Source organism: Lepisosteus oculatus, chromosome 12 (assembly GCF_040954835.1).
Source record: "Lepisosteus oculatus isolate fLepOcu1 chromosome 12, fLepOcu1.hap2, whole genome shotgun sequence".
Lineage (NCBI taxonomy): Eukaryota > Metazoa > Chordata > Actinopteri > Semionotiformes > Lepisosteidae > Lepisosteus > Lepisosteus oculatus.
The window spans coordinates 7,800,990-7,814,516 of NC_090707.1; the positions used below are offsets into that span (position 1 = coordinate 7,800,990).

The 13,527-nt window shown below is 43.9% G+C and overlaps 1 protein-coding gene across 1 annotated transcript in view; it reads left to right on the plus strand.

Annotated features, from left to right (window-relative positions):
* The window catches only part of ube2f (ubiquitin-conjugating enzyme E2F (putative)), a 66,486-nt gene that overhangs the window by 6,339 nt on the left and 46,620 nt on the right, over positions 1-13,527 (plus strand). The window contains exon 2 of the mRNA XM_015358521.2: positions 894-1,030. Within this exon, the coding sequence (XP_015214007.1) occupies positions 913-1,030 (118 nt within the window). The 5' untranslated portion in view covers positions 894-912. The remainder of the gene's footprint in view (positions 1-893; positions 1,031-13,527) is intronic.

The window sequence follows — 13,527 nt, forward strand, 5'->3', positions numbered from 1 at the left end:
CCCAAAACAGAGGTGTGGCGTCGCATTCATTTCCCCTCCCCAACTGGTTGGTTGTTCCAGTTTGGATGGGCATTCAGTAAATGGTGAAGGCTTATTTGCAGATGGCGAAGTCCAAGGAGATAACATGAGAGGGTTGGCGTCTGTAGTCCCTGGTGAACAACTGCCCGTTTTAATATTGGGAGTTCAAGTGGAATATCCTAACAAAGCTGTTTGGTGTCCAAGTCACTGCGATTCAGAAAAATCTGCTGGTGATGTGATGTACTTCTTGCTTATGTACGTTGGCAGCTGCTTCTTTCTGGGGAAAGGCATTGACATACCACTTCTGCTTCCTGCTTGCTCTGTAATGTCAAAGAGAACCCGTTGACATTGAAGGGCAAAGCACTGAAAAGGTCATGCCACATAAGCTGAGAGGGAATACGGTTTATCTCGCATGTTTCTGGGGTATGTGGGTATCTGGCTGCTCTGTGAGGCCCAGGAATGGAAACCCAACAGAAAGCTGAACGAGCTGCAGACTCTCACACATGATAAGAATCTAGACTATATCCACCAACGCAGGGACACAAATAGAAATGACTCTCGTACCTATGCGTGAGAGAGTGCATCATTTAATACTGAACAGGAGGAACGTCTTTGCGCAAACGGGTGTGGGAGTCTGGAACAAGCCCAGCCAACTAGTTGAAGCCAGTACCATCGCTTCCTTTGTCAGAAACAAGCGGACGAGTCTGCTCTCGTTTGTAACCTCTCTTCCGTCTCGATCGTCCTGCCTCGTGCGCGTTGCCTTCCTGTGAGTGAATCTGCACCCACGGGAGCTTTAAGGAATGTTTCCATGCACACCCCGGAAGAGATCAAGTGGCTGTGCGCCGGGGCTCTGAGTGTTCCCCCCCCTGTTGCAGGTCCGAGAGCGGAGCAGGCATGCTGACGTTGGCAAGCAAGCTGAAGCGGGAGGACGGAGTGAAGGCCGGCCGCGCCGCCAGCGGCTCATTGGACTCGGCGCACAGGGTGTCCATACGGGACCGGCTGCTGGTCAAAGGTACGAGCCCGCGCCTTGGATATCACAGACTGCACCCTCCGTTTGATTACCCAGAACGTGATTGAAGCCCACTGGTACAAGGATGAGTTGTCTTTCCTGTTCCTTTCAGTGCCAGATATCAGTTTGCACAGTATGGGTACATTCTGATGGTGCTGTAGCTCCTGTCTGGATGTCTGCGGGTTCAAATCCCAAGTGGGACAGGGCTGGTGTAGCCTTAAGTAACATACTGTAGTTCACTGAGATTGCTTCCGTAAAATACAGAAGTAAATTGATTTGGATAAAACCGCGAGCCAATAAAATTATTATTCCATTATATTCCATGTAGTTTGTTACAGTCCAGATTTCTGAGACTGGTTATTAAATCAAGGTAACAGAATGCATTAATTGAAGGTCTCTCAAAAAATGTAGCAAATTCCAAATTATAATTGTGAACTTGGTGAAAGTACTGGATCGTCATCATTGCTGTCACAAACCCCGCTCTCCCACGGGGAAGAGTGAGAGTTCACATTAATTGCGGTGTGAAGCTGCCCTTCCTGCTCAATAGTCACAAGCAAATAAGTACAGGCTGTGCAGCAGAAATGTTCCTCCGTGATCCGCATGCAGAGTTATCAAGTATGTTGTATTTGTCCGCAAAACCGTCTGGAAGTAGAGAGCAATATTTTTATTGGATTAAAAAATATGTCTTCACAAGCCTGCTTGTTTACAATGTTATAGGGCAGCTTCACATCACTGGAAGTTTTGTTGCCTTGTTCTGAACTGCACAACATGGGGCTGTGCGTACCTGGAAATTTAGTCTAGTTTATGATGGTGGTGAAGTTTTACATGTTACTGTGGACATTTTACTTTCATTGTTGTTTGCAGTGCACTCATCGATGCTGTTTCTCTAGAAACAACATATAAAGATAGCATTATAGTTCCCCTTCAATAACTATCACCTTCCTTTTCACTAATGTACACCTGGACCCAGAAATTCAGGGCAGTGAAAACCCTTAGCACTATCGCTAAGAGGGCCATCAGGAGCTTTTGCCATCCAAAGCATTTCAGTCTGTCTCTTATAGACTCACAGTAGAGGGAGTAGACACAAAGGGCACTTCAAATATTATTTACTTGGAGGGGCTTGCACATTTTCTTTCTCATGGAGAAGGTTTTTTTTTTCTGACACTGTATAAACCTATGAATGAATTGTGACAGTGTGTAGAAGGTAAAGATGGATGATAAGTTAAGAGCAGATGGAGTGAGGTTTGGTATGTGGGTTATAATGTTGGACAGGCAGGTTGTAAACCCTGGAACTGAGCTGCTGTGGTCTGTAGGGAGAGCTTAGTTTCACCAATCATTGTCTTGTGGCTTTTTAAACAAACTAAGGATGTAGAGTTCTTGTGCTCCAAACTACTGAGGTTCATTTTTCATGGCTTTATTCCACAAACGCCTTAGCACTGTGTAGCATCCTAGCATTTAACACTGTGCGTACTGTTTTATTTCAGGTTTATTTGTTGTTTTACTGATACTTGCACTGTTTGCATCTTGACTGGATGGGATAGAAGTTGCATTATATAAAGTATCTGCCAATTGAGTAAATAACAAGAAAATATCATTCCTGCATGGGGGGTCTACTTTATTCCATAAGCGGGCCTAACTGTTGTAAGGTAGTGCTGAAGAGGTAGTATCCAGCAATCACAAACCATTTCCATCCTCCACTCAATAGAGTTGTACTCTTCACATTTCCATTTCCTTCGACTGGAAAATAGGTCCATTTTTCTCAGAGAGCAGGGGGCCAGGAGAAATGTGATTGAACGGGTTTGAAAGCTGGAAATATTTTGATAAAGTAAAGGCCAGAACTCGGAAACAGCGACACAAAGGCCAGAGCTGAGCTGGATCAGGGCAGTGAATCGGCGAATATGGGGTCAGGTAGAAGCCTAGCTAGAGAGCAAGTGCTGAATAAGAAGTTGTTTTTAACAGGGCCTTAAAATTAGTTCTGGTCTCTTTCTTTTTCAGTGTGACTTGTGATTATTCCTCATCTGCTTTGTCCCCCACATCACTTCAAAGTAGATTGAATTGAATTAATAAAGCATGCGTATTTGTGTGTGAGCCAGATAGGACTGGCTTTCTGCATTAGTATGAGTATGTTGTTGTGCTGAATATTTAATACATGTTAATATTTGTTGTTTGTGGCCTATGTTAAAAAAAAAAAACAGGGAGACTCGACAAACCAGTCACATTTTTATTTATGGACTGAAATATAATCCTCCCCATATCATGGAACTCTTAATTTTATTTTTAATGTCTTAATTGCAACTCCAGTAACATCAGCCTGGACAGAGCTTCAGACTGGACTGGGAGCTGACACTGGCTATAAGGCTTTACCTGTAGAGCTGCTGACTCTTTTCATTTGTTCTCATTTTAGATTGCATCAGAATGTAAGAATAGGTACAGTGGGAAGGAGATCATGCAGCCCATCTACTGTAGCTAATCTGGTAATTAGTAGCTTGTTGATCCAAGGGTCTCGCCCAGCTGTTTCCTGAAGGAAGCCAGAGCACCCAGCATCATGGCTGGGCAGCTTCTTCTGCTCTCCCCCAACTCTGTTAGGAATTTTAAATGCACATCCACATACTTCCCACTGTTCATTGTGAAGTCATTGCAGGATAGAGACTTTGTCTGTGTCTTTGAGGATTCTGAATACTTGAATGAGGTATACCTGTTGTTTTGTTTTAGTTTAGTTTGGGTTTAGTTCCTTCAGCCTGTCCGTATAGGACATTCCCTTAAGAAGCAGAATATATCTGGTTGCTCTGCTCTGCACTGATTTCCATAGCATTGTTGTATTTTGTATAATCTGTTGACCAGAATTGTACAAAATATTGTAATTGTGGCCTTCCCAGTGCATTTAACTTACTATGTTAAAGCATACTACGTTTGAATACCCCCTTGATTTGAATTCTACACTTTTGACTTTACACCCTCATATTTTGTTTGCCTTTTTTATTGCTTCCCCACATTCAGAAAATTAATTCCCCACTTTACAAAACGCACAGAAGGTGGGCTATTCATGTTAGATTTGCTTCTGCACGGTTCGGTTTAATTCCAGGCAGATTTTTTAATCATTTTAACAAATAACTGTGTTCTCAATTTCCTGGAAGAAAACTGGGTCAGCTTTACAATTGAGCCATGTTTTGCAGCACGGGGGGAGGCTGTTTTGAAATCTGAACAGTATTTAAAGAAAGCAAACTGAAGTGTATAAGCTTAGTTGTTTCTCTGTTAATTCACAAATGGATCCTTCCTTGCCTTTCCTATGAGCTTCCTTCCTCTTTGTACTTTTTTTATCATCCCAGCACATTGCAGTTCACTGAAAGGCATTTTCACTGCTAGAGCTCATCCTGCTTTTTAGGGCTGAATTCTCTCCTTGCTGATGCCTGCTAACAGCGAGGGGCACCACACCCGGTTTAGATTACAGTTTCCAATATTCACAGTCACTGTAGGCCTTGTCCAGAGAAGGCTGGGAGTTTTGAAGAAGGAACTGCAGTCCCAATTTCTCAGACTGGTTCTTAAATCTCGGCCACGAAATTCATTGACAGTATAGAAAATTGTATCATTTTCTAATTAAGCACAAAATCATGAACTTGGCAAAAATACTGTAAACCATCTCAAAGCGCTGGTCACGCCACGGGCGAGAGTTCCCACAGATTGTGATGTGATACGGCCCTTCCTGCTTACTAGTCACTGTACTGACTGATGTAATCTGATGCATGAGCGAATGAGTACAGGTTGTGCAGCAGACATTCGACTGCAAACATGTTCCAACGTGATCTGCATGCAGTGTTAACAAGTAAGTTCCATTTATCAGAAAAAAAACGCGTCGAAGCCAAGAGCAATATTTCTCTCGTATTAAAAAAAGATGTCTTCACAAGTCCGCTTCTTTACAAAGTGGTAGGGCCGCTTCGTGTCCCTGGAAGTTTTGTTGCCTCTTTCTGAATCGGAGAAGTTAGCGCAGTGCCCACCTGGAAATTTGATCTATTTTGTGATGTCAATTGGAGGTTTTCCAAGTTACTGTATGCATTTGACTTTTACTGTGATTTGAAATGCAATCGTCAATGCTGATTCTTTCTAACCCCGAAATATAAAAAAAGCATTGCAGTTCCCCTTCAAGGGCAGTGGCGATGCACAGGCTGCACAAGTCGCAGGTGTTCAGTGGGCCTCCCCACGGCTTGCGGTAGCCCTGTTTACCTGTAATGTCACAGAACCAGATTCGCTGGTTGCGGTTTCCCTGCGCTGCTGCTCTGGTGTTGGGGATCAGTGGCACTGCACCATGGGAAGTGATTTCCTTCGGCTTCGGAAGACCAGACCCCTGGGGTAAGCTTCCCCTGGGCCAAAAGTGTGTGTGTGTGTTGGGGGGGAACACCTTCAGTTTTCAAGGTGGGTGTTTGACCGTGATTGTAGTCATTCCGTGTCCTTCAAGACATCTCCTTAGCTTTGTTTGAGTTTTTTTTTTTGCTCCTTTTGTTGTTGGCGGCTCTTGGATCTTTAAAAGCAGCTCTGTTCCTTGTCACTGACATGCTCGTGGAGCAGCTGAGACTGTTGCAGTGGGACGGGGGCATCTGTGATGTACCCGCTCTTCTGGAGCTGCGGCATATTAGCATTTCAGAAGAAAGCCAGTGTTTCTGGGCGGCCGGGGAATAAATCAACAAGCCTTTCCCGAGAGGGGGTGGTGATCTAGAAGCATTTCAACCCTGAGTCGGTTGAGGTTTTTCTGAATTTGAAGGTGTTTTTTTGACAGTTACTGAAGCCTTAGAAGGGGTTTTTGTTGAGTTTCAAAGCTTAAGTTGTGGAGAAATGGCAGCAAGTGAGGAAACACTGGTCAGTGGAGCTTCCTTTCAGTTCTGCTTTGTAAAACAGTGCTCATTGTCTCCAGTACCTCAGCTACCGTCCACATCAGTCACCTCCCAATAATCGGGGAAGCTCCTTATGGCTCTGAAACCATATGAGAAGATACCCGTAGAAGTTGTCTACCTTCACCAGATGTCCTGACCCAGAGGCAGTCCGTCTGGTGTTTGTTTGCTGAGTTCTTGTGTCCTGACACTTTGTCCTTGTTTCAGGATCTATGCTCCCTCTCATTGCTGTTACCTTTGTAGAAAAGCCGCCTCTATAAGCAATGAGGGACTGTGAAATGAGTGGCGAGAGAGTAGAGACCCTGGAGTAAAAGCCTCCCCCCCCTGACCTGAGCTGTAACCTGCTTTCCCTCACAAGAGCCCCCTGTGAACCAGATGTTAAAGAAGGGGGAGCACCACTTGACCCTGGAGAGTTTACAGCAGCCCTTACTTGGTACAGTACTGGTGGCTTGCGATGCATTTCCCATTACACGTGAAATTATTTCAGCAGTTTTTTTGGAGTGAGGCGCTCTTTTCTTCTTACTGCTTTTTCCTACTACCCACTGTGTGCGTAGTAGCAAACTGGACTGGGAAAACGCATTTTCCACATGGACCGGGAGCTGTATGCTGCAGTATAAGTGGTGGCCAGGCTGTGTTCCTGTGTCATTTTTAATCCTCGAGTGTAGAACCAGGAAGCTCTGACCTATCTGTCTACAGGTGCAGTGTTAGATCCAGCTTTCTTGCACTAGGTGCAACTTTCTGTGTCCTGGAAATTGATTTTGCTTCTCTTGGGGTGGTCTCACCCACCGTTTTGTGTTTTTGCTGCCAAGGGTGTCCCTTCTCTCTCGTTTGTAGTTTCCTGGTTTCGTCGACACCTCGCTTGCATTCCTCTTTTCTGGACTAAGGGGGCTTGAACAGAGCAAAGAGCAAAATCAGGATTTCAACTATCAAACTGCTTGGGTTTGCTGAGGCCGGGAGACCTCAGGTCTGATAGGCTCAGCCTGGGCAGCTTCACACTGAGCAGGCAGCTGGGGGTCGACAGAGGAAAAGTACAGGAAGCAATCAGCTTTGCGTCTGCCTTGATCGTGTCGAGGGTATACTGTTTAAAATGCTAGTTTGACCTTGGAAAACTTTAATTAGGCTCAGTGTTCTGCATAAAATTCTGAATTTAGTACATTATCACAAAGGACGTTGTGATACTAATTATGCAGGAACTGTCCTCCTCTGTCTTGAATTTCAGTAGTGAAAGGCTTTTTCTGGTTTTAATTTTTTTGCCAAGAACATCAAACCTTGTATTCAGTTAGTGAAGCAGCTAATCCGCTGCTTCTATTTTCTGAAATGTCCTAATTTTTAAAGCTTTTTCCCTTTTGTGCAGAAAAGTGTTTTTTTATGAGCTATTTTTAAAACAGCGTATTGTTCAGTAAGTTGCTTTCTTCTTTCAAGGCCAGGAGTCTGGAGCCCAAGTCCTGGTCAGGACTAATCCAGTAAGTCCTATAGGTCACCTGTTTCTAAAGGTTGGGAGCACCTGTGGCCTATTGATTAATGATGCAGATAATCTCTTCATTTTGGAGAACTCTGATCTTTGAGAGCTGGAGGCCATTTAGATTTTGATCCCCAGTGACCTCTGAATTGCTTAGCAAATCGCCTGCTTAATTGATTACAACTGAAAGTGTTCCAGGTCTTTGGAAATTGGCGATTTAATTGTGATGCATAAGTCCTGCCATTTTGGGGAATGGAGGTCCCTGCTCTTCGCCAGTGCTTCTCTGATCCTGGGGGACTCCTGTGTTCCGAATGAGCTCTTAATCACCGACAGTGATTAAGTATGCTGAATGGTTTCTTCAATTGATCTGCTCGCTTTTTGACTTTGTTTCTGCAGTGCTCCAGCAGCTTCAGCATAGAGAGCTTTATGCAGTCTGTCCTCAAGTTGTTACTTTGCTCTCCTGTTTCTGACTAAACATCTCTTAACAGATGATTTGTGTTGGATAAACACTTCCTGTTGGCAGGAATGACAATGTGTCAGACACTCCCACAGTGAGAGATGTTTCCTCCTGCAGAGGTCCCAATGGTCTCATTTCACCGAACGTTCCGGTGATGGAGGGGTGTTCGTGCTCAGAAATTGGCATAGGGTTCACACCGGTGACAAATCCCATTCTGCTTTTTAAAAGCTGAAAGCAAATTTAAAGATTTGCCTCAGTTAAAAAAAGGAAACGATTAGCCTGTGATGAACTTGGCTGAAGTGGAAACTGGAAGAGAATGCTGTTGCCCAGGACCAGGTCTGAGAGACAGTGCTCTATGTCCTTGTCTAGTTAAAACGCTGGACTGATGTGCAGGACAGCCAACACATGTCAGAAACTCCATATCTCTCTGGTTTTGCTGTGCTTCTGCTGTTCTGTTTTTTGAGCTTCTGTATTTTATATTCTAACATTGCTTAGCCATTGCTCACGAGTGAAAAGGGTCGATTGCACTTAAGGGTGAGTGTATCCATCAGACAACGTTAGAAGCATTGCAGAGCTTGTAAGGGGAAAATGAATAGTGAAGTTCTTTTAAATCTGTTTGATTTACCTTTTCATATAAAATAAAAAAAAGCTTTAAAGTCACCCGTGAATACAGGTTGACTCATCCAGCGGACATAAGCAGGTTTAGGAAGGATTCAGAAAATAATCTTTGAGTAAAGAGCCACACAACTGTATTGACAAGGAGAGAGAGTGTTTTAATATCTTTTTTTTTTCTCTTTTTCTGTCATTTAATTTTGCTTACGAAACCTTGGTGGAACTGGGAGATTGGCAGCTCGTTGTGGAGGAGGAAGGTCATCAGCAGCTCGGAAACCGAGGTGCTTTTGTCAGCGTCTTGATGATCAGTTGCTGTTTTCAGAGAGGGGGACAGTATGCATAGCAAGCAGATGCACACACGCATAAAAAAACGTTAGCATTCCCCACTCTTAATTAAACCTTGATGCTTTTTATTTTGTGTATTTAATATAAGGAGCGCAGGCCTGAAAGCACGTTGAGGTGCACACCAGTGAGATTTCTTCCCACTTGCTGGTGCAGCATGTTCAGCCTCTGAAGATTCTTTTGCTCGGCAAAAGATACAAGACAATCAAAATCAGCGAAAAAATAGAACAACCTGAATGTTTGGCAGGTGGACAGTACAGTTGAAATGGGGATCTCTAATGGAATTATTTTACAGCTGTAACTAGCTGCTGAGGTCTATAATCTTTTAGCTTTGCTATTTGGACAGCTCTCTGGCTTTTCCCATGATCAGGTGACATGATTCTCTATGTCCTCGTCTGTGATCTTGTGGCATTCAAGGTATCTTTCCAAGGCTTTGTGAACCTAGCTGATGACTTGCAAACATTTGAGGATTACATTTTTAACAGCTTTACAGGGTATAAATCTTGCAAAAATGCAATTACTGTACTTCAGACAGATATTTATGCAATATCCATTATCGCCACCAGCTGTGTGGAGCAGCGGTCAGGGTCCTTTACTCGCAAGAGGCAGGTTGTGGGTTCGAATCTCAGCGGGAGCCCTGCTGTTGTACCCTTGAGCACTGTGCTTTACCCAATTTGCACCAGTAAAATAACCAGCTGTGTAAATGGGTATAAGTGCTAGACACTTTCAATAAAAGCGTCAGCCAGATCAGTGGGTTTTGTTTTCATTTGTGCAATAAAAACTGAATGTCTAGCAGCAAGGTTTTGCCAAGTCGAGCTTTGTTACATTAGTTAGCAGTGGTTTGAATGAACCTGGAGCTGGCGGTATGTGGATGGGGTTCGTATTTTTTATTTTCCATCCACTGTTGGGAGTGTGCAATCCTAAAGATGCAGTGCATTTAAGCCATCAATCCCAGTCATCTGAAGCCGAGGGCAGTCCAGCCCATTAGAGCACTGCACTCCTAATCTCTCAGTCCCAGGCTGTGAGAACACCCAGGGGTGGCCTGTCACTCAGACTCCTGTAGCAGGAGCCTCATGCCAGTAGGAGTCAATTAATGATTTAGAAGCAACAGCCTAATAGCAGCTGAGATTACACTGACACAGCTTTATGTGAAGGGTGCCTTGAACCTGAACTTACGGTAATAGGAGTCAAATGGGATTGTTTGCAAAGCAGTCTGATGGATGCAGCAGCAGCTGAATTTGAAATTTAGATTGGAGGACTTGCACAGTTTTTTTTTTTGCTGAAAAATCTGCAGATGTGCCAAGTCAGTAGAATATTCTGAACAGAATACCTGTAGGTTGCTTATTCAGGTGGAGCTGCAGTGATGGTCTCTGTGAGAATAGTCCTGGAACTGGATATTTATTAATTGATAGAGTCTTACTCTGTAACGGAAGTCTCACTGGACGTGTGAATTGTTGGGTGTAGGTGTCCTAACCTTCTGTCCAAAGCACTGTTACAGGTGCATCCTTTAGGACACCACAGAAGAGGTTGTCATTAAACTTTGAATAAACTGCTGGATGTGTTTTGCAGAAAGCGTAATAGTATATATTTTACCCATACATGAGCTCACAGTCTTACAACATATTCTGAAACTACTGTGAGCTCATAGTTGTAAAATCATTTGCAATGCAGGTCCTAGAAAGCCCTCCATATTACCAATGAAATAAGCTTCTTGTGATTAACATTGTGTGTTTTACTGTTATCTCTTTAGCACATGCAGTTCTTTTAGGCATATATTACATTAGGGGTAAGTTCAAGGAGAATGCGCATGCAAGTGCAGGAAAATAAAATCGCTTAATCATAAACACAGAGATAGATTTGCAATGCTGGGGGAACACCAAAAAATAAAAAGGTAAGAACTACAACAGTGTAGAGATTGTGATTTCAGAGTGGTCATTTTAACACACTGGTTTCTATTCTATTTCTACAGGGAAGAGGTGTATAAGAAATTATGATGCATCTTGAGCTTGTGGTCAGGGCCTGGGGGCAGTTTGTTCCTGAGGGGCGAGTGCGGGGCAGAATGGAGACGGGGCAGAGGAAGACTGGTGGAAGAGTAGAATGATTATGGAGTAATGCTGCAGCTTACTAGCTGTAGCTGAGCTTGCACATTGCACTTGTTGAACATAATTATCTGAATTGTATCAGTATAGTTTTGATTATACCCATGTAATGCTTCCAAAAAACTCTAGTGATTAGTTATGTAGTTGCTTATCACAGTTTTATAAACTTGCATTAGCCTTGACTATAAGTAGTTACTTTGTAGCAATGTCAATATTTCTATTGTACCAGCACAGACTGTGCTAACACCCCCTTCTGTGGGTCCACTGATAGAATAATACGCTCCATTGTTCATCCTCAGGAACTTGATGCTTAAAAGTTTTGTTTTTAAAAAGAATAATAGCTTCTGAAAATTTTCCCAGTGTGGCTATCCCTCCATTACAGTTTTCGCTGAGAGGTTTAAAAAAAACAACATGTTTTTCTACTTCATTCCAATCTTGAGAATTGTTTCTTCACATCGTGTCTGAATTTAGGAGCTGGAAAGAATCCACACCAGGCTGTTTTGTGTGATTTAGGTATGGGAAACAACAGTTCGCTTCCAGCTCGGACCATCTATGGATAAGCCAAATTGTGTGATTTAATGCTCTCACTGGGCAGCAACTGACAGCGAATAAAAATCGTTCTGTTTTGTTTCAATGAGCAGCATCAAAGACGTTTAAACTGTGACTCCAAGATCTCCCCGCCCCAGGGCACAGCACGAGCGAGGGGAATCACTCCCTGCTAACGGTGCAGCTGCAATCATTTTGGATGTAATGGAATCCAAACAAATCCGCAAAGTTGATCACAACTGTTTAGCTCTGCTCCTGCCAGGTTCCAGCTCTGGTGTCATCTTTACCAGTGTCGTCAAGATCCTTGTCCGAGTCGTTGAACACGCAGTCTGTGGTGCTGGCAGCGTTCAGCATGCCTGGTAACGGGCAGGGCTTTGAAATGGGACAGCTGCTTGACAATTTTTTCTTGAAATCTTGTTTACTGGAGATATTCATTGAAAAGCTCAGCTCTTATTAGAATAAAAATAAACTTTATTTTGTATAGCAACTTTAAAAGTGGCTTCTCAAAGCGCTTTACATAACGACAACCACAAGAATAAACAAAATACACCAGATACGCACAAGTGAAAATACACAATGAGAGATGGGGGTACTGGGTACAGGAGGATCAGGGGGGTAAATAACAGGACCAGTTAGGTAAAGGCCCTTCAAAGGAAGAAGGTTTTGAGTCTAGATTTGAAGGAGTTCAAGTAGGCAGCTGCGTCAGACTGCATAGGGTGCAAAGGAACAAGTAAAGGTTTATTCCATGCTGAAAAGAGAAGAAAGAAACGCAGTGTTTTGGCTGTTCTTTTGGTAGATTTATAGGAGTTTAGAGAACGTGACTCTCTGATATCCTTGGGGAGAGAGCTCCAGGGCTTGTGGGCATAACAGGAGAAGGCCCTGTCACCCATACAGTGTAGACGGGCTTGGGGGACAGATAGAAGAGCAAAGGTTATGAGGTGGAGAGTAGGGCGATTAAAGCTCAGACAAGTACTGAGGTGCCAAGCCGTACAGAGCCTTATAGGTGAGCATGAGGATTTTGAAGTCGAAACGAAACCTGACAGGAAGCCAGTGCAAGGACTCCAGGAGTAACGGAGTGTTGTGATCACTTGAACTAGACCTGGTCGGGATTCTGGCTGCTGGATTTTGGACACACTGCAGTTTGTTCAGTGTGAATTTAGGAACCCCAGCGAGCAGAGCGTTACAGTAGTCAATTCGGGAGAAGACAAATGTGTTGATCAGCTTTTTAGCAACAGTTAGTGATAACACAGGACGTAGTCTGGTGATATTTTTGAGGTGAAAGAATGATGTTTTGACAATATGTTGCACACGTGGGTCAAATGTCAAGCCTGATTCAAATATCACCTCCAAGTTTTTCAATTTAGACTGAAGTTCAAGTACAGTATCATCCACTATGGTATTATTAAAGACGGAAACTGTGCATAGTATGCTGTAAGTTTTTAATCCTGACAGATCCCAAAGCATATTGCTTATTGGAAGGGGGCTCAAGGCATCCCCCTCTGTAGTGCAGTCCTGGTATGAGGGTGAACCTCAGGGAGGCCAGGTTATATGAACCCAGAGTGGGATATAACCAGTAAATTGGGATTAACACCCTGCTGTTTCGAAAAGTGCCTTGGGGTCGTCTGACACCTGAGGTCTGACACCAGGCAAGGTGGTTAACACTGTGTTTACAGTATCCTCATAATCCTGTCCTAATAGGAGACGGCACCGTACTTTCCTGAGCGGGCAGCACTGGTGCGCTGTGTTTCAGGCGCGTCAGTGCTTCGGGACACACTTTCCATTGTACCTGTAAGGGTGTCCCAGGTGCTGGAGCACATGGGCGCGCTGGCCTTTTCCGTGCTGTAACGTCAGAAAAGACCTGTTGAGGCAGCCGAGGGAAATGTCGAGGCAAACTTCTCATCTGACAGGCGAGCAGCAGGGGGCTTTGATGTGTGGAGGGTTAGCGGTGGGGCAGCCACAGCGATAGAGCAGGTTGAGGCTGGTATGGAGTCTCAGCTGTGGTGAAGAAGGAGCAGTCCCAGTGATTCGGCCCCAAAGAGTCAAATCAGAGCCGAGGGTGGTGGGGTGTAGCACTGGTACAACATTAGAAACCTGCATTCAGGTGA